We start from the raw sequence: 26,721 nt of genomic DNA on the forward strand, positions 1-26,721 counted from the left end.
AGAGATGAAAGGTCTGTACTCTGAAAACTATAAAAAACTGAAGAAACAAACTGAAAATGACACAAAGAAATGGAAAGACATCCCATACTCATGGATTAGAAGAATAAATATTGTTAAAAATGCCTTTGAAAAAAAAATGCCTTTGATATCCAAAACAATCTACACATTTAACACAATCCTATCAAAAAACAATAGTATTTTTCACAGAACCAGAACAAACAGGTTTAAAATTCGTATGGGATCACAAAAGACCTCAAAGAGCTAAAGCAATCTTGAAAAAGAAAAGCAAATCTGGAGGCATCACAATTCTGAAATGCAAGTTATATTACAAAGCTGTAGTAATCCAAACAGTATGGTACTGGCACAAAAATAGACACAGAGATCAACTGAACAGAGTAGAAAACACAGACATAAACCCACAATTGTATGGCCAATTAAATTATCTCTGACAAATCAGGAAAGAATATCCAATGGGGAAAAGTTCTTTCAACAAATGGTGTTGGGAAAACTGACAGCAACATGCAAAAGAATGAAATTAGACTACTTTCTTTCAACATACACAAAAATAAATTCAAATTCAAAATGGATTAAAGACCTAAATGTGAGACCGAAAACCACAAAAATCATAGAAAAGAGCAAAGACAATAGTTCCTCTGGCATTGGCTATAGCAATTTTTTTTCTGGATAGGTCCCTGAAAGAAGGGAAACAAAAGCAAAAATAAACTGTGGGAACTACATCAAAATAAAAAGCATCTGTGCAGTGACAGAAACAATCAACAAAACTAAATGGTAAACTATGGAATAGGAGAAATTTACAAATAACACACCTGATAAAGGGTTGACATACCTAATAAAGGGTTAGAATCCAAAATCTATAAAGAACTTATAAAGCTGAACACGCACAAAATGAATAATCCAATTTTAAAATGTGCAGAAGACACAGACATTTTTCCAAAGAAGACTTACAGATGGTCAACACACACATTTGAAAAGATGCTCATTATCATATATCATCAGGGAAATGCAAATCAAAACTACAATAAGATATCACCTCATACCTGTCAGAATGGCTCAAATAAAAAAACACCAGATATCAGGAGTGGTGAGGATGTGGAAAAAAAGGAACTCTTGCAATGTTGGTGGTGGGAATGCAAACTGGTACAGCCACTGTGGAAAACACTATGGAAGTTCCTAAAAAAGTTAAAAATAGAAATACCCGACAATCTAGTAATTGCGCTACTGGGGTTTTTTTTGGGGGGGGTGGCGGGGTTGTTCTTGTTTTTGGTTTTGCTCTACTGAGTTTTTAACCAAAGATTACAAAAACACTAATTCAAAGGGATCCACGCACCCCTATATTTACTGCAGAATTACTTAAACAATAGCCGAGATATGGAAGCAACCCAAGTGACCATTGAGAGATGAATGGATAAAGAAGATGTGGTATATATAAAATGGAATATTTTTCAGCCATAAAAAAAGAACAAACATGGTTAAAACTAGAGAGAATAAGGGTGTATAGAGGGAGAAGGAGCAAGATGGCAGAGGAGGAGGAGACCTAATTATCATCGGGTCCCAGGAGTTCAGCTAGATAGTTATCAAACCATTCTGAACACCTACAAACTCAACAGGAGATCGAAGAGAAGAGCAACAATTCTAGGAACAGAAGAGCAACCACTTTCTGGAAGGTAGGATGTATGGAGAAGTGAATCCGAGGTGATGCACAGGAAGATAGACTGTGGGGGAAGGGGCTGGCTCCCAGGAAGTGGTGGAGAAGCAGAGCACAAAATCAGAACTTTTAGAAGTCGACTCCACTGAGGGACCTCTCTCCAGAGGCTAAGCAGGGGTTAGAGCCCTCGCGGGAACAGTGTGGTTACAGAAAGACCAGGGGTGTCTGAGTGTGGCAGAGCTCCCAGGTTTCAGAGCAGGGAAGATGGCAGCAGAGATGGAGCCGAGGAGGGGCTCTCAGCTCGGGGTTACCTTCAACCGTGATCTCAAAGAGCAGGGACCACACAAGTGGCTGATCCGGGGAGACTCACCTTCCTCTTCCGGGAAGAACAGGATGGCAGGAATCTGCTGGGCTTGGAGACTCCAAACAGGGCCCTGCACCAGAGATAGAAACACTCAGACACGGGCTGGGTGAACTTGGAGTGTGGCCAGAGACCAGGGAGACGGGAGAGATTGACGCTTTTCTCTCAGGGCGCACTGAGGAGTGGGGCCCTGAGCTCGTGGCTCCTCCAGCCAGAGATTGGGAGACCGGCATCATTATTCCCGTCCTCCAAAGCTCTACAGAAAGCATTCAGGGAACAAAATCTCCCGAGAACAAAACTGTGCAGATTACTCAGCCTGGCCCCTGGCAAAGGCAGTGCAATTCCGCCTCGGGCAAAGACATTTGAGAATCACACAGGCCCCTCCCCCAGAAGATCAGCAAGAACATCCAGCCGAGGCCACATTAACAGATCAGTGAGAACTGCAGAACTCCAGAGCTAAGGAATACAACACGAAGAATTCATGGCTTTCCCCCCATGATTCTTTAGTCTTTCAAAGTTAAATATTTTTAATTTTATTTTTTTCTTATTCGGTTTTTAAAATTTTTCCTCTTTCCTATTTTAAACTTTTAAAACTATTTTAACTTATCAATACCTTTAAAAAAATTTTTTTTAAATTTTCATTGTTATAGTCTATCCCTTCATTGTATTTAACCTTACTTTTTGTATACATATAGGCTTTTCTTTCTTCTGGGATACAGTTTCTTCTAACAGATCAAAATATACCTTAAATCCTGTGCATGGCTTTGTTTCAGTCTCCAGCCTGCTCACATTCTTTCCTCTTTTTTTTTTCAACCAACTTATCTTATCAATTCTTTTTTTTTAATCGCTCAGCATCAGGGAAATACAAATCAAAACCACAATGAGATACCACCTCACACCAGTCAGAATGGCTAAAATTAATGAGTCAAGAAATGACAGCTGTCGGCGAGGATGTGGAGAAAGGAGAACCCTCCTACACTGTTGGTGGGAATGCGAGCTGGTGCAACCACTCTGGAAAACAGCAGGGAGGTTCCTCAAAAAGTTGAAAATAGAGCTATCCTATGACCCAGCAATCACACTACTGGGTATTTACCCTAAAGGTATAAGTGCAGTGATCTGAAGGGGCACATGCACCCAAATGTTTATAGCAGCAATATCCAAAATAGCCAAACTACAGGAAGAGACTAGATGTCCATCAACAGATGAATGGATAAAGAAGATGAGGTATATACACTGGAATATTATGCAACCATCAAAAGCCCAAAATCCTGCCATTTATGATGATGCAGATGGAACTAGAGAGTATTATGTTAAGCAAAATTAGCCCACCAGAGAAAGACAATTATTATATGATCTATCTGATATGAGGAATTTGAGAGGCAGGGCAGGGGGTCATGGTGGGTAGGAAGGGAAAAAAAGAAACAAGATGGGATTGGGAGGGAGACAAACCATAAGAGACTCTTAGTCTCAGGAAACAAACTGAGGGTTGCTGGTGGATGGAGGGGAGGGATAGGGTAGCTTGGTTATGGACATTGGGGAGGGCATGTGCTATGGTGAGTGCTGTGAATCACGTAAGACTGATGATTCACAGACCTGTACCCCTGAAGCAAATAATACATCATATGTAAAACAAAACAAAACCAAAAAAACTAGAGCATAAAGCTAAGTGAAATAAGTCAGTCAGAGAAAGACAAATGCCATATGATTTTACTCATATTTGGACTTAAGAAATAAAACAAATGAACAAAGAGGGGAAAAAAGAGAGACAGACAAACCAAGAAACAGACTCTTAACTAGAGTAAAGAAACTGATGGTTTCCAGATGGGAGGTGGGTGGGGAGATGGGTGAAATCGGTGATGGGAATTTAAGAGGGCCCTTGTGATGAGCACTGGGTGATTACATTTTTTTTTAAAGGCAACCTATGAAATGGGGAAAACATATTTCCAAACCATAATCAATAAGTCATTAATATCTAAAATATACAAGGAACTCATGCAATTCAATAGATAGCTAGATAACCTAATTGAAATATGGTCAAAAGACCTGAACATTTTTCCAAGACATAAAAACACATCCATGAAAATGTGTTCAACATCACTTATCACCAGAGCAACGAAATCAAAACTATAGTGAGAAATAACTTTATACTTCTTAGAATGTCTAGTACCAAATGAAAAAAAAAAAAAAAAAAAAAAAAAACAAACCCCAAGAAGTACCAAATGCTGCTGAGAATGTGGAGGAAAGGAACCCGAATATACTCTTGGTGAGAATGTAAACTGGTACAGGTACCACTGAAAACCGTACGGAGGTTCCTCAAGAAGTTAAAAATAGAACTACCGGGACGCCTGGGTGGCTCAGTTGGTTAGGCAGCTGCCTTCCGCTCAGGTCATGATCCCAGCGTCCTGGGATCGAGTCCCACATCCGGCTCCTTGCTCCGCGGGGAGCCTGCTTCTCCCTCTGCCACTCTGTCTGCCTGTGCTCACTCTCTCTCTCTCTCTCTGACAAATAAATAAATAAAATCTTTAAAAAAAAAAAATAGAACTACCATAGGATCCATGAATCCCACATCTGGTATATGTATCCAAAGAAAATGAAATTATCTCAAAAAGATATCTATCCTCCTATGCTCCCAGCAGTGTTCACAACAGCCAAGGTACAGGAAAAAGCCAGTTTTCATTGATGGATGAGTGGATAAAGTAAAAAAAAAAAAAAATAAATAAAAATAAAAATAAAATATATATATATGTGTGTGTGTGTGTATATATATATACACATATATATGTGTGTGTATATATACACACACACACATATATATATGTAAATTAGCCTTTGAAGTAAGGAAATCCTACCATTTGCAAGAACACGAACGGACTCAGAAGGCATTATGCTAAATAAAGCAAGCAAGAGAAAGATAAATACTGCATGTTACCATGTATATGTGGAATCTACAAAAGTTTTTTTTTTAAGTTGAACTCATATAAACAGAGCAGAATGGTGGTTTCAGAGGCTAGAGAGTGGGGAAAATGTGTAGAGGTTGAGAGAAGGACATAAGCTTTTAGTTATAACATGAATATGGTTTGAAGATCTAATGTGTAACATGGTGACTATAGTTGATAATTCTGTGTTGTATAATTGAAATTTGCTAAGAAACTAAAACAACTGTTCTCACTAAATAAATAAATAAATAAATATGTGGGGGGCAGAATGCATTAATTAACTAGATTTTGAGAATCCTTTCACAATGTATACATATATCAACCCGTCACACTGCACACTTTTTTTTAGAGGTTTTTTTTTTTTTTTTTTTGAATTCTAGTTAGTTAACATGCAGTGAAATATTGATTTCAGGAGTAGAATTCAGTGATTTATCACTTACATAAAACACCCAGTGCTCATCACAACAAGTGCTCTCTTTAATACCCACCATCCATCTAGCCCATCCCCTACGCACCTCCCTCCATCACCACTGTGTTTGTTCTTTATAGTTAAGAGTCTCTTATCGTTCGAGGTGCACCTGGGTGGCTGTCGTTTAAGCAACTGCCTTCAGCTCCAATCATGATCTCAGGGTCCTGGGATGGAGCCCCACATTGGGCTCCCTGCCCAGCGGGGAGCCTGCTTCTCCTTGTCCCTCTCCCTCCTCCCCCCTGCTCATGTTCTGTCTCTCTCTCCCAAAGAAAGAAATAAAATCTTAAAAAAAAAAAAAAAGAGTCTCTTATGGTTTGGTTCCCTCTCTTCTTTCCCCTCCCATATGTTCATCTGTTTTGTTTCCTAAATTCCACATATGAGTGAAATGATCTGGTATTTGTCTTTTTCTGACTGACTTATTTGGCTGAGCATAATACACTCTAGTTCCATCCACATCCGTGCAAAAGGTAAGATTTTATTCTTTTTAATGGCTGAGTAATATTCCATTGTACATATATACTACATCTTCTTTATCCATTCATCATGTCGATGGACATTTGGGTTCTTTCCATAGTTTGCCTATTGTTGATAAAGCTGCTATAAACATCAGGGGAACTATACCTCTTTGAATCTGTAGTTTTGTATCTTTGGGTAAATAACAAGTAGTACAATTGCTGGATCACAGGGTAGTTCTATTTTTAACTTTCTGAGGAAACTCCATACTGGTTTCCAGAGTAGCTGCACCAGTTTTCATTCCCACCAAAAGTGCAAGGGGGTTCCTCTTTCTCCACATCCTTGCCAACACCTGTTATTTTGTCCATTGTTAATTTTAGCCATTCTGGCAGGCATGAGGTGGTATCTCATTGTGGTTTTGATTTGCATTTCCCTGATGATGAATGATGTTGAATATCTTTTCATGTGTCTGTTAGCCATCCGGATGTCTTCTTTGTAAAGGTGTCTATTCATATCTTCCTCCCATTTCTTAATTGGATTATTTGTTTTCTGGGTGTTGACTTTGGTAAGTTCCTTATAGATTCTGGATACTAACCCTTTATCAGATATGCCATTTGCAAATATCTTCTCCCATTCCATAGACTGCCTTTTACTTTTGTTGTTTCCTTCACTGTGCACAAGCTTCTTATCTTGATGAAGTCCCAATAGTTCATTTTTGGTTTTGTTTACCTTGCCTCTGGTGATGTGTCTAGTAAGAAGCTGCTCTTGTCAAGATCGAAGAGGTTCCTGCCTATGTTCTCCTCCAGGAGTTTGATGGTTTCCTATTTCACATTTCAGTCCTTCAACCATTTTGAATTAACTCTTATGTACGGTGTACAAAAGTGCTCCAGTTTCATTCTTCTGCATTATGTTATCCAGTTTTTCCAAACCATTTGTTGAATATCCATTGGATATTCTTTCCTGCATTATTAAAGCTTAGTTGACCACGTAGTTGTGGATTCATTTCCGGGTTTTCTCTTCTGTTCCAATTATCTACATATCTGTTTTTGTGCCAGTAGGATACGGTCTTGATGACTACAGTTCTGTAATATAGCTTGATATCTAGGATCACGATGCCTCCAGCTTTGCTTTTCCTTGTTCAGGAGTGCTTTGGCTACTCAAGGTCTTTTGTGGTTTCATATGCATTTTAGGATTGTTTGTTCTAGTTCTGTGAAAAACACCGGTGGTATTTTGATAGGAATTGGGTTAAATGTGTAGGTTGCTTTAGTAGCATAGACATTTTAACAACATTTGTTCCAATCCACGAGCATGGAATGTTTTTCCAATTCTTTTTGTCGTCTTCAATTTCTTTCATAAGTGTTCTGTAGTTTTCTGAATACAGACCTTTTACCTCTTTGTTTAGGTTCATTCCTAAGTATCTAATTACATTTTATGCAATTGCAAGTGGTATCAGTTCCTTGATTTCTTTTTCTGCTGCTTCATTATTGGTGTATAGAAATACAACAGATTTATGTATATTGATTTTATGTCCTATGACTTTGCTGAATTCATGTGTTAGTTCTAACAATGTTTTTGGTGCAGCCTTTCAGGTTTTCTACATAGAGTATCATGTCATCTGCAAAGAGTGAAAGCTTGATTTCTTCCTTGACAATTTGGATGCATTTTATTTCTTTTTGTTGTCTGATTGCTGAGGCTAAGACTGCCAGTACTATGTTAAATAGTAATAGTAATAGTAATGGTGAGAGTGGATATCCATCTTGTTCCTGACCATAGGGGGAAAGCTCTCAGTTTTTCCCAGTTCAGGATGATATTACCTGTGGGTTTTTCTTATACAACTTTTATGACATTGTGGTAGGTTCCATCTATCTCTACTTCATTGTGGGTTTTTATCAAGAACAGATGCTGTAGGGACGCCTGGGTGGCTCAGTGGGTTAAGCCTCTGCCTTCTGCTCATGATTTCATGAAATCATGAGGTCATGATTTCAGGGTCCTGGGATCGAGTCCCGCATCGGGCTCTCTGCTAGGCAGGGAGCCTGCTTCCTCCTCTCTTTCTCTCTGCCTGCCTCTCTGCCTACTTGTGTTCTCTCTCTGTCAAATAAATAAAATCTTTAAAAAAAAAAAAAAGAACAGATGCTGTATTTTGTCAAGTGTTTTTTCTGCCTCCATTTAGAGGATCATATGGTTCTTATCCTTTTATTAATGTGGAGTATCACATTGATTTGTGAATATTGAACCACTCCTCCTGCAACATAGGAATAAAACCCACTTGATCACGGTGAATACTTCTTTTAATGTATTATTCAATTTGATTTGCTAGTCATGTTCATCAGAGACACTGGCCTGTAGTTCTCCTTTTTAGTGGGGTGTCTGTCTGGCTTTCACATTGTACATTTTACAGCTAAACATTTTTTTAAAAAGAACAAAAATGTAGTCATTCCCATTGTCTGATTAGTGGTCCCTAGCCTTAACCTTTATTTCTTTTTAAAAGCAGATCCTCGGGCGCCTGGGTGGCTCAGTCATTGAGCATCTGCCTTCAGCTCAGGTCATGATCCCAGGGTCCTGGGATCAAGTCCCGCATCGGGCTCCCCACTCTGTGGGAAGCCCGCTTCTCCTTCTCCCACTCCCCCTGCTTGTGTTCCCTCTCTCACTGTGTCTCTGTCAAATAAATATATAAAATCTTAAAAAAAAAGAAAACCCTCAGTTAATGAATAAAAAAACCATATTCTCAAATAATGAAAAACTAATTATTTTAATACATTTTTTAAAGACCCAAAGAAAATGTATTTAAAAATGCAATTACCCCAATTTAAATTCCTATGGCTAGGTCAGACAGCAGACTGGATATGGCAGAGGTGACAATTAACTAGGAAAAGAGAAGAAATAATTGAAAATATAAGGAGAGAGACCAAAAAACAACCATGGAAACAAGAAAAAGAGGTTAAGAGATATGAAGTTTAGATAAGAAAGCCTGAATATGTTTTGAGATACCAAATCATAGAAGCCAAGTGAAATTTATTATGTAGTTAGACAGGATATAGTACATCATAAGTTTTTGTTGTAGTGGTCAATGATTTAGTAGTTGCATATAACACCCATTGCTCATCCCAACACGTGCCCGCCTTAATACCCAACACCCAGTTACTCCCTTGTTTGTTTCCTGGAGTCCAGAGTCTCTCATGGTTTGTCTCCCTCTCTGATTTCATCCCATTCCATTTTCCCTGCATTCCCTGTGGTCCTCAACTCTATTCTTTATGTTCCACATATGAGTGAAACCATATGGTAATTGTCTTTCTCTGCCTGACTGATTTCACTTAGCACAATCCCCTCCAGCTCCATCCATGTCAATGCAATGGTGGGTATTCATCCTTTCTGATGGCTGAGTAATATTCCATTGTATATATAAACCACATCATCTTTATCCATTCATCTCTTGAAGGGCATCTCGGTTCCTTCCACTGTTTGGCTATTATGGACATTGCAGCTATGAACATTGGGGTGCTGTGCTCCTTCTTTTTACTACATCCTTATCTTTGGGGTAAAGACCTAATAGTGCAATTTCTGGGTCATAGGGTAGCTCTACTTTTAACGTCTTGAGGAAACTCCACACTGTTTTCCAGAGTGGCTGTACCAGGTTGCATTTCCACCAACAGCACAAGAGGATACCCCTTTCTCCACAGCCTCACCAACACTTGTTTCCTATCTTGTTAATTCTGGCCATTCTAACCGGTGTAAGGTGGCATCTCATTGTGGTGTTAATTTGAATTTCCCTGATGGCTAGTGAAGTTGAATATTTTTTCATGTGTCTGTTAGCCATGTGGATGTCTTCTTTGCAGACGTGTCTGTTCATGTCTTCTGCCCATTTCTTGACTGGATTGTTTGTTTTTTGGGTGTTGAATTTGAGAAGTTCTTTATAGATCTAGGATATCAGCCCTTTATCCAAAATGTCATTTGCAAATATCTTCTCCTAGTCTGTGGATCGCCTCTTAGTTTTGTTGACTGTTTCCTTTGCTGTGTAAAAACTTAGATTGATGGAAGTCCCAAAAGTTCATTTTGCTTCTGTTTCCTCTACCTTGAAGGAGGCATCTTGAAAGAAGTTGTGGCCAGTGTCAAAGAGGTTACTGCCTATGTTCTCCTCTAGGATTTTGATGGCTTCCTCTCATGTTGAGGTCTTTCATCCATTTTATCTTTGTGTATGGTGTAAGATAGTGGTCTAGTTTCATTCTTCTGCATGTGGTTGTAGAGTTTTCCAAGCAACATTTATTGAAGAAAGTACCTTTTTTCCATTGGATGTTCTTTCTTGCTTTGTCGAAGATTAGTGGAATGTAGAGTCCATTTCTGGGCTCTCTATTCTGTTCCATTGATCTGTGTGTCTGTTTTTGTGCCAATACGATACTGTCTTGATAACTATGGCTTTGTAATATAGCTTGAAGTCAGGCATTGTGATGCCTCAGTTTCGGTTTTCTTTTTCAACATTCCTTTGGTTATTTGGGGTCTTTTCTGGTTCCACACAGGTTTTAGAATTATTTGTGTTAGCTCTGGGAAAATGTCTATGGTATTTTGATAGGGATTGTATCGAAAGTGTAAATTGTGCTCTGGGCAGCATAGACATTTTAAGGATGTTTATTCTTCCAATCCATGAGTATGGGATGTGATTTCATCTCCTCAATTTCTTTCATAAGTGTTCTGTAGTTTCTGGAGTACAGATGCTTTGCCTCTTTGGTTAGGCTTATTCCTAGGTATATCGTGGTTTTTGGAGCTGTTGTGAATGCAATTCTAATTATGGAACATTATTAAGATAAATAATAAGACATCCAAATCTAGACACATACGAGTATACCTGCAGTAAACAAACACAAACAAAAAAGGTGTTCCCCCCCCCCATGACTAAAATCTTTAAAGTAACCAAAAATTGTGGGGAAAAGGAGCAGAGTGGGGAACAGATTATACTCAAGGGAGAAACAGGTAGTCACCTGATTTCTAAAGAGCATTTATGAAAGACAAAGGACAGTGGAATGACATTTTCTGTATGATCAATGAAAATAACTATTCACCTAGGACTCTCTGTGCAGTGAAAATGTATATCAAGAGTAATAGGAAATAAAGACATTTACTTACTTTTAAAAATTTTTTATTCATTTGTAAGAGAGTCAGAGAAGAGGAGAGAAAGAGGGAACACAAGTGGTGGGGAGGGGTAGACAGAGTGAAAGAAGACTCCAGGCTGAGCAGTGAGCCTGAAGTGGGGTTTGATCCCAGGACCCTGGGATCATGACCTGAGCCAAAGCCAGACATTTAATCCACCGAGCCATCCAGGTGCCCAATAAAGACATTTTAAAATAGAGGTTTATTACCTGGCAGTTCTCACTCATGAAAATTTTAAAGTATGTACATAAACAAACAGAAGAAAAATAATCCCAAATAGAAATTCTGAGATGGAAGAAGAGAGGAAAAAAGTTAAATATATAGTTCAATTTAAATGCATATTGAGAGCATGATATGAAAGTTATAAAAATGTCGATTATTTTTTAAAGATACAAGACAGAAAACACAAAGCAACAATACACATAAGTTTGAAGCCAAGTAAATTGAGTTAAACGTATTCAATATCCCTTGTATTAACATTATCCATGGACAGAAGAAAATCCTCACTATGATATTAGCATATCAATAGTAGCAATGTATGAAACAAATGAATGAAATCACAACTTAATTCAGTTTACCTGAGAAATGCAAGATTGGCTTAACATGAGCACATAATGTAATTCACCACACTGACAAATTAAAAAAATTATCTCAATATATGCAAAATAAACATTCATTCATTCAACATTCATCCATGATAAAACTTAGAAAACTAGTAGTATAAGAGATCTGTTAATATAATTGTAAAATAAAGACCCTAGGTGACCCTATAATAAATGCTCTTTGGTGTTCTCACCTTTTATAATCCTTTTCCCTTAAGTGTAGCCAAGATCTGTGACTTGACTCTAGTCATTAGAACATGGCAACTGTAAAGGACCCTTGCAGGTATAATTAATTGTTCATTTCGAGTTAATCAAAAAGAGATTATTCTATGTAAGCCTGATTGAAGCAGGTGAAATCCTTAAAAGACGACTGAGCCCTCTCTGCAGGGAAATTCTTATTGGCCTCGTGAAGTAAAAAGCCACAGTGGAGAGGTCTACCTGGCAAAGAACAAGGAACAGCCTTGCTATAGACTGAACATTTCTGTCCCCCCGGCTCCCAAATTAGTATGTTAAATCCTAGTGTTCAATGTAATTCTATTTGGAGATGGAGACTTTGGGAAGTGATTACTCATGAAGGTTGAACCCTCATGAATGGGATTAGTGCCCTCACAAAGGAGTCCTGAGAGAGCTCCCATGGCCCTGTGTAGTACGAAGAAACAGGAGGAAGACCACCCTCTATGAACCAGGAAGCAGGCCCTCACTGGACACTGAATCTGCCAGTGCCTGGAATTTGGACTTCCCAGCCTCCAGAACTGGGAGAAACAATATAATAAAATAGTTTAGCAAGATAGGTGAATCTAAGCTCCATATGCAAAATAATTTTATTTCTATAACCTAGCAACAGGAAATGAAATTGATTTTTTAAAATAATATTTATAGTAGGATCAAAAGTATCAAATAACTGGGAATAAATCTAAAAAATATCCACAAGACCTTTATAGGAAATTTTGTAAACATTGAGAGTTAATCAATTAAAATTGTGTTTGGGAAAACTCAGTATTAGGAGAGAGAAAACACAAGCAGGGGGAGCAGCAGGCAGAGGGAGAACAGGCTCTCCAATGAGCTCGGAGCCCAATGCGAGACTCAATCCCAGAATCCTGGGATATTGACCTGAACCACCCAGGCATCCCTGATCTGAATTTTATCATAAGGAAACATAAGAAAAACCTGCACTGAAAGACATTCTACATTACTGGAATTAACTATTCAAAAGATTAAAAGTCATGAAAATCCGGGAAAGACTGACTAAGGAACTGTTCAAAACTGAAAGAGACTAAGAGACGCAACATCTGAATTAAATACATGGCTCTGAACAGGAACTTTCTTGCTGTAAAGGATATTACAGACAAGTGACAAAACTTAAAAAGAGCATGAGGACTAAATGATTAAATGATAGAACGTATAGTGTGCTTAGGTGGCTCAGTCGGTTAAGCAGCTGCCTTGGGCTCACGTCATGATCCCAGGGTCCTGGGATGGTGTTCTGTATCAGTGTCTGTTTTCAGCAAGGAGCTTGCTTCTCCATCTCTCTCTGCCTGCCACTCTGCCTACTTGTGCTCTCACTGTCTCTCTGTCAAATAAATAAATGAAATCTTAAAAAAATAAAAAGAATGTATAGTTGACATGGTTTGAATGGGTGCAGTTATATGAAGATTTTTTCAATAAATGCATGACAGTACTACAAGTGTATTTTCTCTTCCTTATGATTTTTTTTAAAGATTTTATTTATCTATTTGATAGATCACAAGTAGGCAGAGAGGCAGGCAGAGAGAGAGGGAGAAGCAGGCTCCCCACTGAGCAGAGAGCCCGATGTGGGGCTCGATCCCAGGACCCTGAGATCATGACCTAAGCTGAAGGCAGAGGTTTAACCCACTGAGCCACCCAGGCACCCCCCTTATGATTTTTTAAAAGATTTTTATTTATTTACTTATTTATTTGACAGAGAGCGAGAGAGAGATCACAAGTAGGCAGAGAGGCAGGCAGAGAGAGAGAGGAGGAAGCGGGCTCCTTGCTGAGCAGAGAGCCCAATGTGGGGCTCGATCCCAGGACCCTGGTATCATCACCTGAGTCAAAGGCAGAGGCTTTAACCCACAGAGCCACTCAGGTGCCCCCTCTTCCTTATGATTTTAATAACATTTTCTTTTCTCTAGCTTACTTTATCGTAAAAATATAGTACACAGGTTAATTAACTGTTTTTGTACAAGTAAGTTTTCTGGTCAACAGTACTCTTGGGGAGTCAAAAGTTATTCACATATTTTTGACTGCAAAGGGTCAGTGCCCTTAACCCCTGCATTATTTAAAGGTCAACTGTATTAGAATTAATTGTCTGATTGTCAAGGTTGTACCGTAGTTATGTGGAATGTACTGACTTGTAGGATATAAATGCTATGAGAATCAGGCATAATTTAACAATTGTCTTGCAAATGGTTCTGGGGTAAAAGTTCTTTTTTTTCTTCTAATGTTAAGACTGTTCTCAAAAAGTAAATAAAAAATAAACAGAAAAGGTGAAAAGCCTTAGGCAAATCTTATTTCACCATGAGGGAAGAGCTATGAATCACTATTTATTTATTTATCCATTTATTTTATTTTTTGAAAAGATTTTATTTATCTATTTGACAGAGAGAGAGAGATCACAAGTAGGCAGAGAGGTAGATGGAGAGAGAGATGGAAGCAGGCTCCCTGCTGAGCAGAGACCCTGATGTGGGACTCGATCCCAGGATCATGAAACCATGATCTGAGCTGAAGGCAGGGGCCCAACCCACTGCGCCACCCAGGCGCCCCAGAATCAGTATTTAAAACTAAAATCATACATAGGTTTTATGGCACTATAAAAATTAGAATACATGCAAACATTGACAATAAACTTAGCAGCAATATATCAAAATAATGTCTGTCTAAATCTCTAGGTTCATATGTAGTAATAAAAATTGGGAAATGCCAAAAAGTTATCAATTAACATAACTGAAGTGTTCATGAAAACTTGGTTGGTTGGGTGCTGTTTAGAAAGCTGGTATTTGGGCAGCCTGGAGCATGTAAAACCCATAATGCTGATTTCCACATAAAAAATCTGCTTAAGGGGCGCCTGGGTGGCTCAGTGGGTTAAAGCCTCTGCCTTCGGCTCAGGTCATGATCCCAGGGTCCTGGGATCGAGCCCCACATCGGGCTCTCTGCTCAGCAGGAAGCCTGCTTCCTCCTCTCTCTCTGCCTGCCTCTCTGCCTACTTGTGATCTCTCTCTGTCAAATAAATAAATAAAATCTTTAAAAAAAAAATCTGCTTAAAAGTTAATTAGCTGCCAAGAAACATAGCTTAAAATATTATATAAACGTTCATTACACACATGATCCAAAAATATATTCCTTTAATAAAGATTTTTACATATCATCCATTTAATAGGAAACAATTAAAATGTTGTATAAACATCCAGTAAATAAATTTTTACTATTTATCTTTCAGATGCTATACTTTTTCTTCAGAAACTGTGAGTAATCTCTGTATGATTTCAGTACATCATCCTAATTTGAATGTCTTTCAAAAGTAGATTCTAAAGAGGTGGCCCCAACAGATGAGTGTGATTCAAATTCAGCAGCAGCTGAAAAGGAAAAAAAATTAGTCTTTATCTACAATACTTCATTCTTAACTAAAAGTTAGTAAAAAAACAAAGTTGAAGCCTTATGAGTGTTATGAAGAACGAAAAATGTCTAATACAACTACAATATAAAATACAAGATTACTTTTAAATGCATTTTGCTCATGGTTGCCCACTGAGGTAATTGCTATTGTGGATAAATATCAGAGCTTCTGTTTTTCTCATTACAAGATGATAACAGAGCCCACCCATGAACAATCATATACGACAGACTGAAAAATCAAACAGGCAACTTTCAGAGTTGAACATAAGAACACAGAAGGAAAATGCTAGTTTTCTATCAATATTGTCTGCTTTTTGGTGGAGGGTATATGTAAGTTGATACCTGAAGGACAGGGAAGAAGTGTGCCAGGTAGAGGGAAGATGCATATACAAAGAACATACACAGAGAGTGAGGAACAACACTTGTGGAATTGCAAGTAGTCGACGCTGAAGAGGTGCGAGAGCAAAGCAGCAGAGTAGGGTAAATGTTAGTGATAGAGAAAGTTTGAAAAATCTGGCTAGAACCAAACTGATTTGGGTGTTTTTATTCCATGTACGGAGCTTGGAATTTTACCCAAGGGCAAAAGGTAAATCAATGAGAAAATCAATGACTGAAGATTTAAATGTCACCTGTCAAGTGACAGCTATTTGAACTATAATTGCTTAACTAAGTATTACCTAAGACAAGACTGTTTTTTTTTGGGGGGGGCATATCATTAGCAGAAACAAGGATTTGAGAAAGCCCACATATTCAGGTTGACAGTTCCAAAGGGATGGCAGAAGTGAAGGAAGATTACAGCTTGAAATAACAGATAAATAGGCATTTGGAGATTTTCTTTTTTAAAGTCTGAAACACAATGACTAAATGAGGAATAAGTATATTTCTCATTATGTTTATATTTTACATTTTATTAGATATATATTAAAAATTTTAACATACTACCTATTATCCAAACAATGGAAAGCAATGCCATTTACCATTCATAGTCTATTTCAGAAATCAATGACCATCTTAATTCAGAAATTTGGCAACATACCTTCCTCTACTTCTCTAGCTATATTTTTTTCCAACTCCTGCTGCATCTGAAATAAGTAAAATATTATTTATAATGTTCAAGTTAAACAAGAGACATTATTGTAGGAATCATATATAGCTTATGAAGTGTGAACTTAAAATAACACTATTATGTCCTCCATGTTGTTATGCTCCACAAATAAGTGAAACCATATGATAATTGACTCTCAAGAGAAGAAGGGAGTTGAGGGAAATTGGAAGTGGAGATGAACCATGAGAGACTACAGACTCTGAAAAACAATCTGATGGTTTTGAAGGGGCGGGGGGTGGGAGGTTGGGGGACCCAGGTGGTGGGTATTATGGAGGGCACAAATTGCATGGAGCACTGGGTGTGGTGCATAGACAATGAATTCTGTTACACTGAAAAGAAATTAATTTAAAAAATTTCATATAAAACCACTATTAGGAATAAAAGTAAGTTAGGGATTGCTTAAATAGAAAGATAATCACATAAATAAAATAAATCCCTACTTATTTTAATCTTAGGTAACAGAAGAAATACATGTAATGCTATTTAGATAAATCTGATAAAAAGTACAATTAATATTGGTCTATTAAATATACAAAATTTCTGGAAGAAGAGGAATATGGCAGAGCCATAGGGGACCATAGTTTTGTCCAGTCCCTGGAATTCAGCTAGAGGTTTCAAATCATTCTGAACACCTGTGAACTCAACCTGAGATCTAAGAAAAGAACTGTTATAATTCTACAAATAGAAAAGTGACCACGTTCTGCAAGGTAGGAGGTGTGGCGTGGAGAAATGAATCCAAGATGATATATGGGAAGATAAACTCTTGGTGGGGTGGGGGGCATAAACCGCTTATCAGAAAGTGATATAGCAGTGGCGTGCAAACTGGAACTTTTATAAGTCCAATCTGGTGAGGGACATCCCTGCTTGAAAAGCACTCAGGTGGAGAAGTAGGTCGGAATCCTAGGTAGAATTGCCAGACCTCAGGATCCCCGAGGTCACAGAAAGAATGGGGTGCCTGAGTATGGGAGAGTTCCCAGGTGTTTCAGCAGGGAAGCCAGCTGCAATCAAAGAGCAGAGGAGGGGGCTTTCAGCTCAGTGTTGCCATTAACCACAAACCCCATCCCATTGGGTAACGGCTCTTAGAGCAGGGGCCCAACACACAGAAAATCCAGGGCAAAACCTCCCTCCCTCCCCCTGGAGGAGCGGCATGAATGCATGCCACAGGAGACTGCAAAGTTTGGAAACTCCAAAGGGGGTTGCATGGCTGAAATAAAAATGTTCAAAGGCTGGGCGTATACAGAGTGCATACAGAAACCAGGGAGACAAGAGTGATTGACAGCTTTGCTGTGAGGGCACACTGAAGAGTGGAGAGTGCCCGCTTTCAGCTCTGGGCTGGACACTGGGAGGCTCACATTTTCATTCTAATCCTCTCAAGCACTGCAAAAGCCACAAAGAGGAATCTGGAAGCCCTTACTTAGCCTGGCCCCCTCGCAAGGGCAGTGCAATACCACCAGGGCAAATACCTCTGAGAATCAGCTCAAGCTCAACAGGCCCCTCCTTCAGAAAATCAGCAGCAACTTCCCCCTAGAATCAAGTTTAACCAATCACAGAGAACTGAAAAACTCTAGTGCTGGGGGAAAATACTATATAGGACTGGCTCCTTAACCTTTCAAGTTTAATTTTCTTTTTCTTTTTCCATTTCAACCAATTTCTCATTTTATCATCTCAGGTTTTTTAAACTTTTTTAATTTCAATTTTTATAGTTACATTCTATCCTTTCATAGTGTTTAACGTTATTTTTTTCTTTCTTTACAATTTTGGGATGTAGTTCCCTCCAGCAAACAGACCAAAATATACCCAGAATATAGTGTATTGCTCTGTTCTCAACACCTGTCCGATTATATTCTCTCTCTTTTTAAATTTTTCTTTTATTTATTTATTTATTTTGGTTTCTGGTCTCTTCTCATTGGTTTAAGATTATATTTCTCTGGGGTTGTTTTTGTTATTTTAGTATTTTGTTCTCTCATTTTCTATTCTTCTCTAGACAGAATGACTAGATGGAAAAACTCACCTGAAATAAGAGAACAGGAGGTACTACTGACTGGCAGGGACCTAATCAGTATGGATATAAGTAAGATGGCAGAATTAGAGTTTGGAATAACAACTATAAAAATACTAGCTGGGCTTGAACAAAGCACAAAAGACACTGGAGAATCCCTTTCCGCAGAAATAAAAGAACAAAAATATTACCAAGTTGAAATCAAAAGGTTATTAAGGAGATGCAATAAAAAAAAAAAATGGAGGCTCTACCTCCGGAAACAGTTTGGAGGTTCCTCGAGAAGTTAAAAATATGACCTAGGAATTCTACTGCAAGGTATTTACCCCAAAGATGCAAACATACTGATCTGAAGGGGCACCTGGACACCAATGTTTATAGAAGCAATCTCCACAATAGCCAAACTGTGGAAAGAGCCCAAATGTCCATCAACAGATGAATGGATAAAGAAGATGTGGTGTATATATAAATACAATAGAATATTATGAAGCCATCAAAAAGGATGAACTCTTACCATTTACACTGATGTGGATGGAAACGGAGGGCACTATACTGAGATAAATAAGTCAATCATAGAAAGACAATTATTATATTGTTTCATACATATGGGGAATGTAAGAAACAGTGCATAGAATCATAAGGGAAGGGAGGGAACATTAAATAGAAGAAATCAAAGAGGGAGACAAATCACGAGAGACTCTTAACTATAGGAAAAAAACAGATGTTTGCTGAAGAGGAGGTGGGATGGGGTGGGGTAATTGAGTGATGGGCATGAAGGAGGGCACGTGATGTGTAGAGCACTGGGTATTATATACAACTGATGGTTAACTGAACACTATATCTGAAACTGATATATCATGTATCAGCTAATTGAATAGAAATTTTAAAAAATTCATCACGTACATAATGGGTAATGGTGAAATAAAACACTACTTATCTTTTACAGACTTACTGAGCTGTAATTAACTAATAAATATTAACTGTTTCAAATTTTAGAAATTGGAGGCTCTAACTGCTAGGCTAAATGACACAGAAAGGAGAAGTAGTGACATAGAAGACAGAATGATGGAGAATAAAGAAGTTGAGAAAAAAGAGAGATAAACAATTATTGGATCACGAGGGGAGAATTCAAGATATAAGTGATACCATAAAGCAAAACAATATTAGAATAACTGGAATCCCAGAAGAGGAGGAAAGGAGGTGTGGCAGAAGGTATATCTGAGAAATTATAGCAGAGAACCTCTGTAATCCGGGGAAGGAAAAAGGCATTCAAATCCAAGAGGCAGAGAGAACCCCCTTCAACATCAATAAGAATAGGCCAACACCTCGACATATAGTAGTGAAGCTTGCAAATTTCAGAGACAAAGAGAAAAATCCAGAAAGCAGCTCAGGACATGCCAGAAAGGACTGGCATGGTACAGTCAGGGTGCTAAACCAGAACAATATGCAGCCAGGAATACTTTATTCAGCAAGGCTGTCATTCAAAATAGAAGGGGAGATAAAGAATTTCCAGGACAAACAGAAACTAAAAAAATTGTGACCACCAAACCAGCCCTGCAAGAAATACTAAAGGGGATCCTTTAAGCAAAGAGAGAGCCCCAAAGTGAGATAGACTAGAAAGGAACCGAGACAATATACAGAAACAATGACATTACAGGTAATACAATGGCACTCGATTCATATCTTTCGATAGTTACCCTGAAAGGCAATGGGCCACATTCCCCAAGCAAAAGACATAGGGTATCATTGGATAAAAAAGCAAGACCCATCAATATGCTATCTGCAAGAGACTCGTTTTAGACCCAAGGACACCTCCAGATTGAAAGTGAGGGGGTGGAAAAACCATTTACCATGCTAATGGACATCAAAAGAAAACCAGGGTGGCAATCCTTCTATCAGACAAATTAGATTTTGAGCCAAAGGCCGTCGTAAGAGATTTGGAAAGACACTGTCATAATTAAAGGGTGTCTCCAAAAAGAAGATCTAACAATTGTCAAGGTTTATGCCTCTAACATGGGAGCAGCCAATTACATAAGCCAACTAATAACAAAATTAATGAAACACATCGAGCATGATACAATAAATAGTAGGGGACTTTTACACTTCACTCACTGCAATGGACAGGTCATCTAAGCAGAAGATCAACAAGGACACAAGGGCTTTGAATGACACACTGGACCAGATGGACTTCACAGATGTATTCAGAGCACTCTATCCCAAAGCCGCAGAATACATATTCTTCTCCAGGGCACATGGAACTTTCTCCAGAAGAGATCACATACTGGGTCACAAATCAGGTCTCAACCAGTACCAAAAGTTTGGGATCATTCCCTCCGTATTTCCAGACCACAGTCCCTTCAAACTTGAACTCGATCACAAGAGGAAATTTGGGAAGAACTCAAATACACGGAGGCTAAAGAGCATCCGACTAAAGAATGAATGGGCCAACCAGGAAATTAACAAGCAAGTAAAAGAATTCATGGAAACAAAGGAAAATGAAAACACAACCCTTCAAAATCTTTGGGATGCAGCCAAGGCAGTCCCGAAGAGGGAAGTATAGAGCAATACAAGCCTTTCTCAAGAAACAAGAAAGGTCCTAAATACACCACCTAACCTTCCCCCTAAATGACCTGGAGAAACAACAGCAAAGAAAGCCTAAATCCAGCAGGAGAAGAGAATTAATAATGACCAGAGCAGAAATCAATGAAATAGAAACCGAAAGTACAGTAGAACACAGCAACAAAACTAGGAGCTGGCTCTTTGAAAGAAGGAATAGGATCGATAAACCCCCGGTCAGACTTTGCAAAAAGAAAAGAGAAAGGACCCAAATTAATAAAATCATGAATGAAAGAAGAGAGATCACAACCAACACCAAGGAAACACAAACAATTTTAAGAATGTATAATGAACAGCTATTTGCCAACAAATTAGGCAACCTGGAAGAAATGGTAACAGAAAAACTTGAACAGACCCATAACCAGCAAGGAAACTGAAGCAGTCATCAAAAATCTCCCAACAAAGAAAACTCCAGGGCCAGATGGCTTCCCTGGAGAGTTCGACCAAACATTGAAAAAAGGAATTAACATCTATTCTTCTGAAGCTGTCTCCAAAAATAAAAATGGACGGAAAACTTCCAAACTCTCTCTATGAGGCCAGCATTACCTTGATCCCAAAACCAGACAAAGACTCCACAAAAAGGAGAATTACAGACAATACTGCTGATGACTACAGATGCAAAAATTCTCACCAAGACACTAGCCAACAGGATCCAACAGTACATTAAAAGGATTATTCACCATGACCACGTGGGATTTATTCCTGGTCTGCAAGGGAGGTTTAACATCTGCAAATCAATCAGTGTGACACAATACGTTAATAAAAGAAAGGACAAGAACCATATGATACTCTCAATAGATGCAGAAAAACCATCTGACAAAGTACAACATCCCTTCTTGATTAACACTCTCCATGGTGGAGGGATAGAGGGAACATACCTCAATATCATAAAAGCCCACAGTGAGTATCATTTTCAATGGGGAAAAACTGAAAGCTTTACCCCCTGGGTCAGGAACACGGCAGGGATAGCTACTCCCACCACTGTTGCTCAACATAGTACTAGAAGTCCTAGCCTCAGCAATCAGACAACAAAAAGATATAAAGGCATCTAAATTAGCAAGAAGTCAAACTCTCACTCTTTGCAGATGATGTGATACTCTACGTGGAAAACCCAAAAGACTCCACCCTAAAATTGTTAGAAGTCCTACAGGAATTCACCAAAGTGGCAGGATATAAAACCAATGCACAGAAATCAGTTGCATCTGTATACACCAACAATGAGATAGAAGAAAGAGAAATTAAGGAGTCAAACCCATTTACAATTGCATCAAAAACCATTAAGATACCTAGGAATAAACCCAACCAAAGAGGCAAGGGATCAGCACTCTGAAAACTATAGAACACTTATGAGAGAAACTGAGGAAGACCCAAAGAAAGGGAAAAACCTTCCATGCTCATGGATTGGAAGAACAAATACAGTTAAAATGTCTATGCTTCCCAGAGCAATCTATACATTCAACACAATCCCTATCAAAATACCATCAACATTTTTTCAGAGCTGGTACAAATAATCCTAAGATTTGTATGGAACCAGGAAAGACCTCAAATAGCCAAAGGAATGTTGAAAAAGAAAACCAAAGCTGGTGGCATCACAATTCCGGACTTCAAGCTCTATGACAAAGCTCTCATCATCAAGACAGTATGGTATTGGCACAAAAACACACACAGAGATCCATGGAACAGAATAGAGAGCCCAGAAATGGACCCTCAATGCTATGGTCAACTAATCTGGGACAAAGCAGGAAAGAATGTCCAATGGAACAAAAGATAGTCATTCCAATAAATGGTGTTGGGAAAACTGGACAGCCACAAGCAAGAAGAATTAAACTGGACCATCTTCTTACATCGCACACAAAAATAAGATTCAAAATGGATATAAGACCTACATGTGAGACAGGAACCCATCAAAATCCTAGAACAGAACACAGGTTGTATTCTCTCTGACTTTGGCCAAAACAACTTCTTGCTAGACACGTCTCCAAAGGCAAGGGAAATAAAGACTTCATCAAGATAAAGAGGTTTTGCATAGCAACGAAAGCAACTGACAACACTAAAAGATGACCTACAGAATGGAAAATGGTATTTGCAATTGACATATCAGATAAGGGGCTAGTATCCAAAATCTATAAAGAACTTATCAAACTCAACGCCCAAAGAACAAACAATCCAGTCAAGAAATGGGTAGAAGAAATGAACAGACATTTCTCCAAAAAAGACACACAAATGGGCAACAGACGTGAAAAAAATGCTCAACATCACTTGGCATCAGGGAAATAAATACAAAAGCACAATGAGATATCACCTCACACCTGTCAGAATGGCTAAAATGAACCAGTCAGGAAACAACAGATGTTGTCAGGCATGGAGAGAAAGCAGAACCCTCTTACACTGTTGGTGGGAATGTAAGCTGGTGCAGCCACTCTGGAAAACAGTAGGGTGGTTCCTCAAAGAGCTGAAAATAGAGCTACCCAACGACCCGGAAATTGCACTACTATGGATTTACCCCAAAGATATAAATATATTGATCCAAAGGGGCACCTGAACCCCAACGTTTATACCAGCAATTTTATTGACTTATTTATTTGAGACAGAATGAGAAATAGAGAGCATGGGTGGGGGAAGAGGCAGAGACGGAGGAAGTAGCAGACTTCCCACTTAGCAGACAGCCTGAAGTGGGGCTCTATCCCAGGACCCAGGAATCATGAGCTAAGCTGAGGCAGTCACTTAACCAACTAAGCCACCCAGGCAACCCTCAGTACCCTACATTAGACCCCATTTTGGGCATTCAGTGAGAGGATACCTTTCATGAGAAAGGTCTAAGTAAGAAAATTCTAGATGGGAATATTTGTAATATACAGCTGACCCTTGACCAACGTGGGTTTGAATGATGCAGGTCTACTCTACTTACACATGGACTATTTTTGATACCGTACTTTAGTGTATTTTCTCATGTGTTTTTCTCATTAACATTTTTTTCTCTAGCTTTGTGAGAATATAGTATGTAAACATGTAATGTACAAAACCTGTGTTAATGAACTATTTATGTTATCAGTAAGCCTTCCAGTCACCAGTAGGCTATTAGTAGTTTAGTTTTTTAGATTCCATGCAGAAGTGAAATCATATGGTATATGCCTTTCTCTGCGTTATTTCACTTAGCATAATACTAGGTCTATCAATGTTGTCACAAATGGCAAGATCCCATTCTTTTTTATAGCTGAATAAATATTTCATTGTGTATGTATCACACATCTTCTTTATCTATTCATCTATTGATGGACACTGAGGTTGCTTCCATACTTTGGTTATTGTAAACAATGTTTCAAAAAACATAGGGGTGCATATAACTTTTCAAATTAGTGTTTTCATTTTCTTTGGATAAATACCCAGTAGTATAATTACTGAATGGCACATGGTACTGCATTTCTATTTTTAATTTTTTGAGGGATCATAACACTTTTTGACAATAACATTATATTCAGGCCTTATAAAATTAATAATCTGACAACATTACTAGGCAGCCTTGTAAAACTAATAACTCAATACCACTTGATGGGAGAAACTTTTGTTGAAGCAATTTTATAACACCATTAATAAATACTATGTAAAATATAAAACACTTTTTTATATGACATGACTTAAGGAATTACCAATGTAATGTTACTATCTTCTCCCCAAAACTTTTCCTAAATATTTATTTCTGTGACCTTTATTTCCAGGTGAGAACTGTGTTTAGATGGTAGAAATAGCTTGACGTCCACTAATAAGGAGAAGGCATTTGCAATTTTATTTATACTTTTCCATTTATCAAAAAATTAGGAGGGTAAGAAAATTATACACAGAAATGCAATGTGCAAGGTATCAGCAAATTTTAATTCAAAGAATTATTAACTAGAAGGATTTTCTCATAACTGTTAGTTTTCAAACTATGGCTCATAGAAATCTAAGGTTCCACTGGGACACAGCAGGATTGAGGGACAAGGAAGTCTACAGGTGTAGTCTCATCTCTCTTTTAGCTAAACAGCTCTACTTGTCTCTGTCTTATATAATACAGTTTAATTTTTTAAAAAAAGTTAATTTCTATTCTTTGGAAAAAAAATATTTCCCCAGAGGTATAAAAGTCACTAACTTAGTCAAAGTCCCTAATTTTACATAAGAGACAAAAAGGCCTCTGAGAGATTGTAGTTTACCTGAGGTCAAAAAACCACCTAGTTGCAGGCCAGGAATGTGTTTTAGGTCTTACTGAGCCTAGAGTTTTATGCCAGTTACTTCCTCATATTCAGGAAAAATACATGCATTTTTAACTAGAACTCAGAGAAAATGAATACATAAAACTTTGTCATGTGGCTCAATAAAGTTAAGGCATTAGGCAGAAAACAGCTTTCTAACTAAACTATAAATTTTTATAGTCATGAACAAAAATAAAGGAAGAGAAGTTATCTTAACTCCTATTAGTAACAGTCAATATACTCAATTTATAAGCACAATTTTTTTTAACTTGAAGGGACAGGGAACTTGAAGGAGAAAATCGTTAGTTGAACCAAAGAACCTGAACCTGAGGAAATTCTTCCTTGAAAGAATTATTCATTTCCTTCAAATAAAACTTGGTTTATCAAAATCAATGAACAAATGAGTTACCTATGTTGTGAGTTATTTATAGCGAAATTTAAAACACTGAACAGATTTCTCTTTGCCATCTAGCCTCTCCATTAGTTCATATGTACAAAAGACACAATTAACTTTAATTATAAATTAAATTCACTCAGAAATTACAGGTAAATCTTCATTTCCATGTGAGAACATTTCTCTACCTTCTTCGTGACAGGAAAGGAGATTTACCTAGTGGGTGAATTTGGGAGAAGGCACTCAGCAGTGCCTATGTGCTTCCAGATCTCTTCTCTGAAAAGCTATGCCTGCCATAGTAACATGAATTGAGGTCTGCTTTCATCTTTGTGGGTTGGGCATCAAACACCTCTTCCTTCCATTTACAACTGTGTGTGGAAGTGCCTAATTTGGAATAAAGCATTAGGAAGTTTGCTGTGGCTACATACCTAAGCCACATCCTCCAATTTGCTAGTATGTATTAAAGTCACTAGGCTTATCTCCAACTGCCTGACTCCTGTGTCCTCAACTCAGAAAAAGAAGAGCAATGTCATCTGCCACCTACTCCACCACAGTTCCAACAAGAAAAATGATCAGACAATACTTAGAAAGGGTTTCTTCTTCCTTGACTTGATACCTAACATTCATTGTTCAAAGCAACATACTTTAAAGAGGGAAAAAGTTGAAAAGAACAATTGCAGAAATAAACTCAGAAAGTCAGACAAAATGAGGAGATAGAGGAATATGTTCCAAATGAAAGAACAATACGACACTTCAGAACAATAACTAAATGAAACAGAGATAAGTGATCTATCTGATAAAGAGTTCAAAGTACTGGTCATAAAAATGCTCAGCAAACTTGGGAGAAGAATGCATGGATTCAGTGAGAACTTCAACAAAGAGAAAATATAAAGAAGAACGAATCAGAGCTGAAAAATACAATAACTAAAATGAGAAATACACGAGAGGGACTCAACAGCAGATTAAAAGCTGCAGACGAACAGATCAGTGATCGACAGGGTAGCAGAAATCATCCAAGACAAAAAACAAAAAGATAAATGAATTTTTTAAATGAGGACAGGTTAATTAAGGGACCTCCTAGGATCAAGCCCCACACCAGGCCCCATGCTCAGGGAGTCTGCTTCTCCCTCT

General features: G+C 38.2%; 1 protein-coding gene across 1 annotated transcript in view; it reads right to left on the reverse strand.

Moving 5' to 3' along the window:
• Positions 1-14,966: 14,966 nt before the first annotated feature.
• The window catches only part of LOC308347273 (ankyrin repeat domain-containing protein 26-like), a 141,011-nt gene continuing 129,256 nt past the window's right edge, over positions 14,967-26,721 (reverse strand). The window contains exons 27-28 of the mRNA XM_080810516.1: positions 16,290-16,335; positions 14,967-15,213 (exon numbers count right to left, since the gene is read on the reverse strand). Coding sequence (XP_080666642.1) covers positions 15,137-15,213; positions 16,290-16,335 — 123 coding nt within the window. The 3' untranslated portion in view covers positions 14,967-15,136. The remainder of the gene's footprint in view (positions 15,214-16,289; positions 16,336-26,721) is intronic.

The sequence above is a fragment of the Martes martes genome (genome assembly GCF_963455335.1).
Source record: "Martes martes genome assembly, chromosome: 8".
In the NCBI taxonomy this organism is placed as follows: Eukaryota; Metazoa; Chordata; class Mammalia; order Carnivora; family Mustelidae; genus Martes; species Martes martes.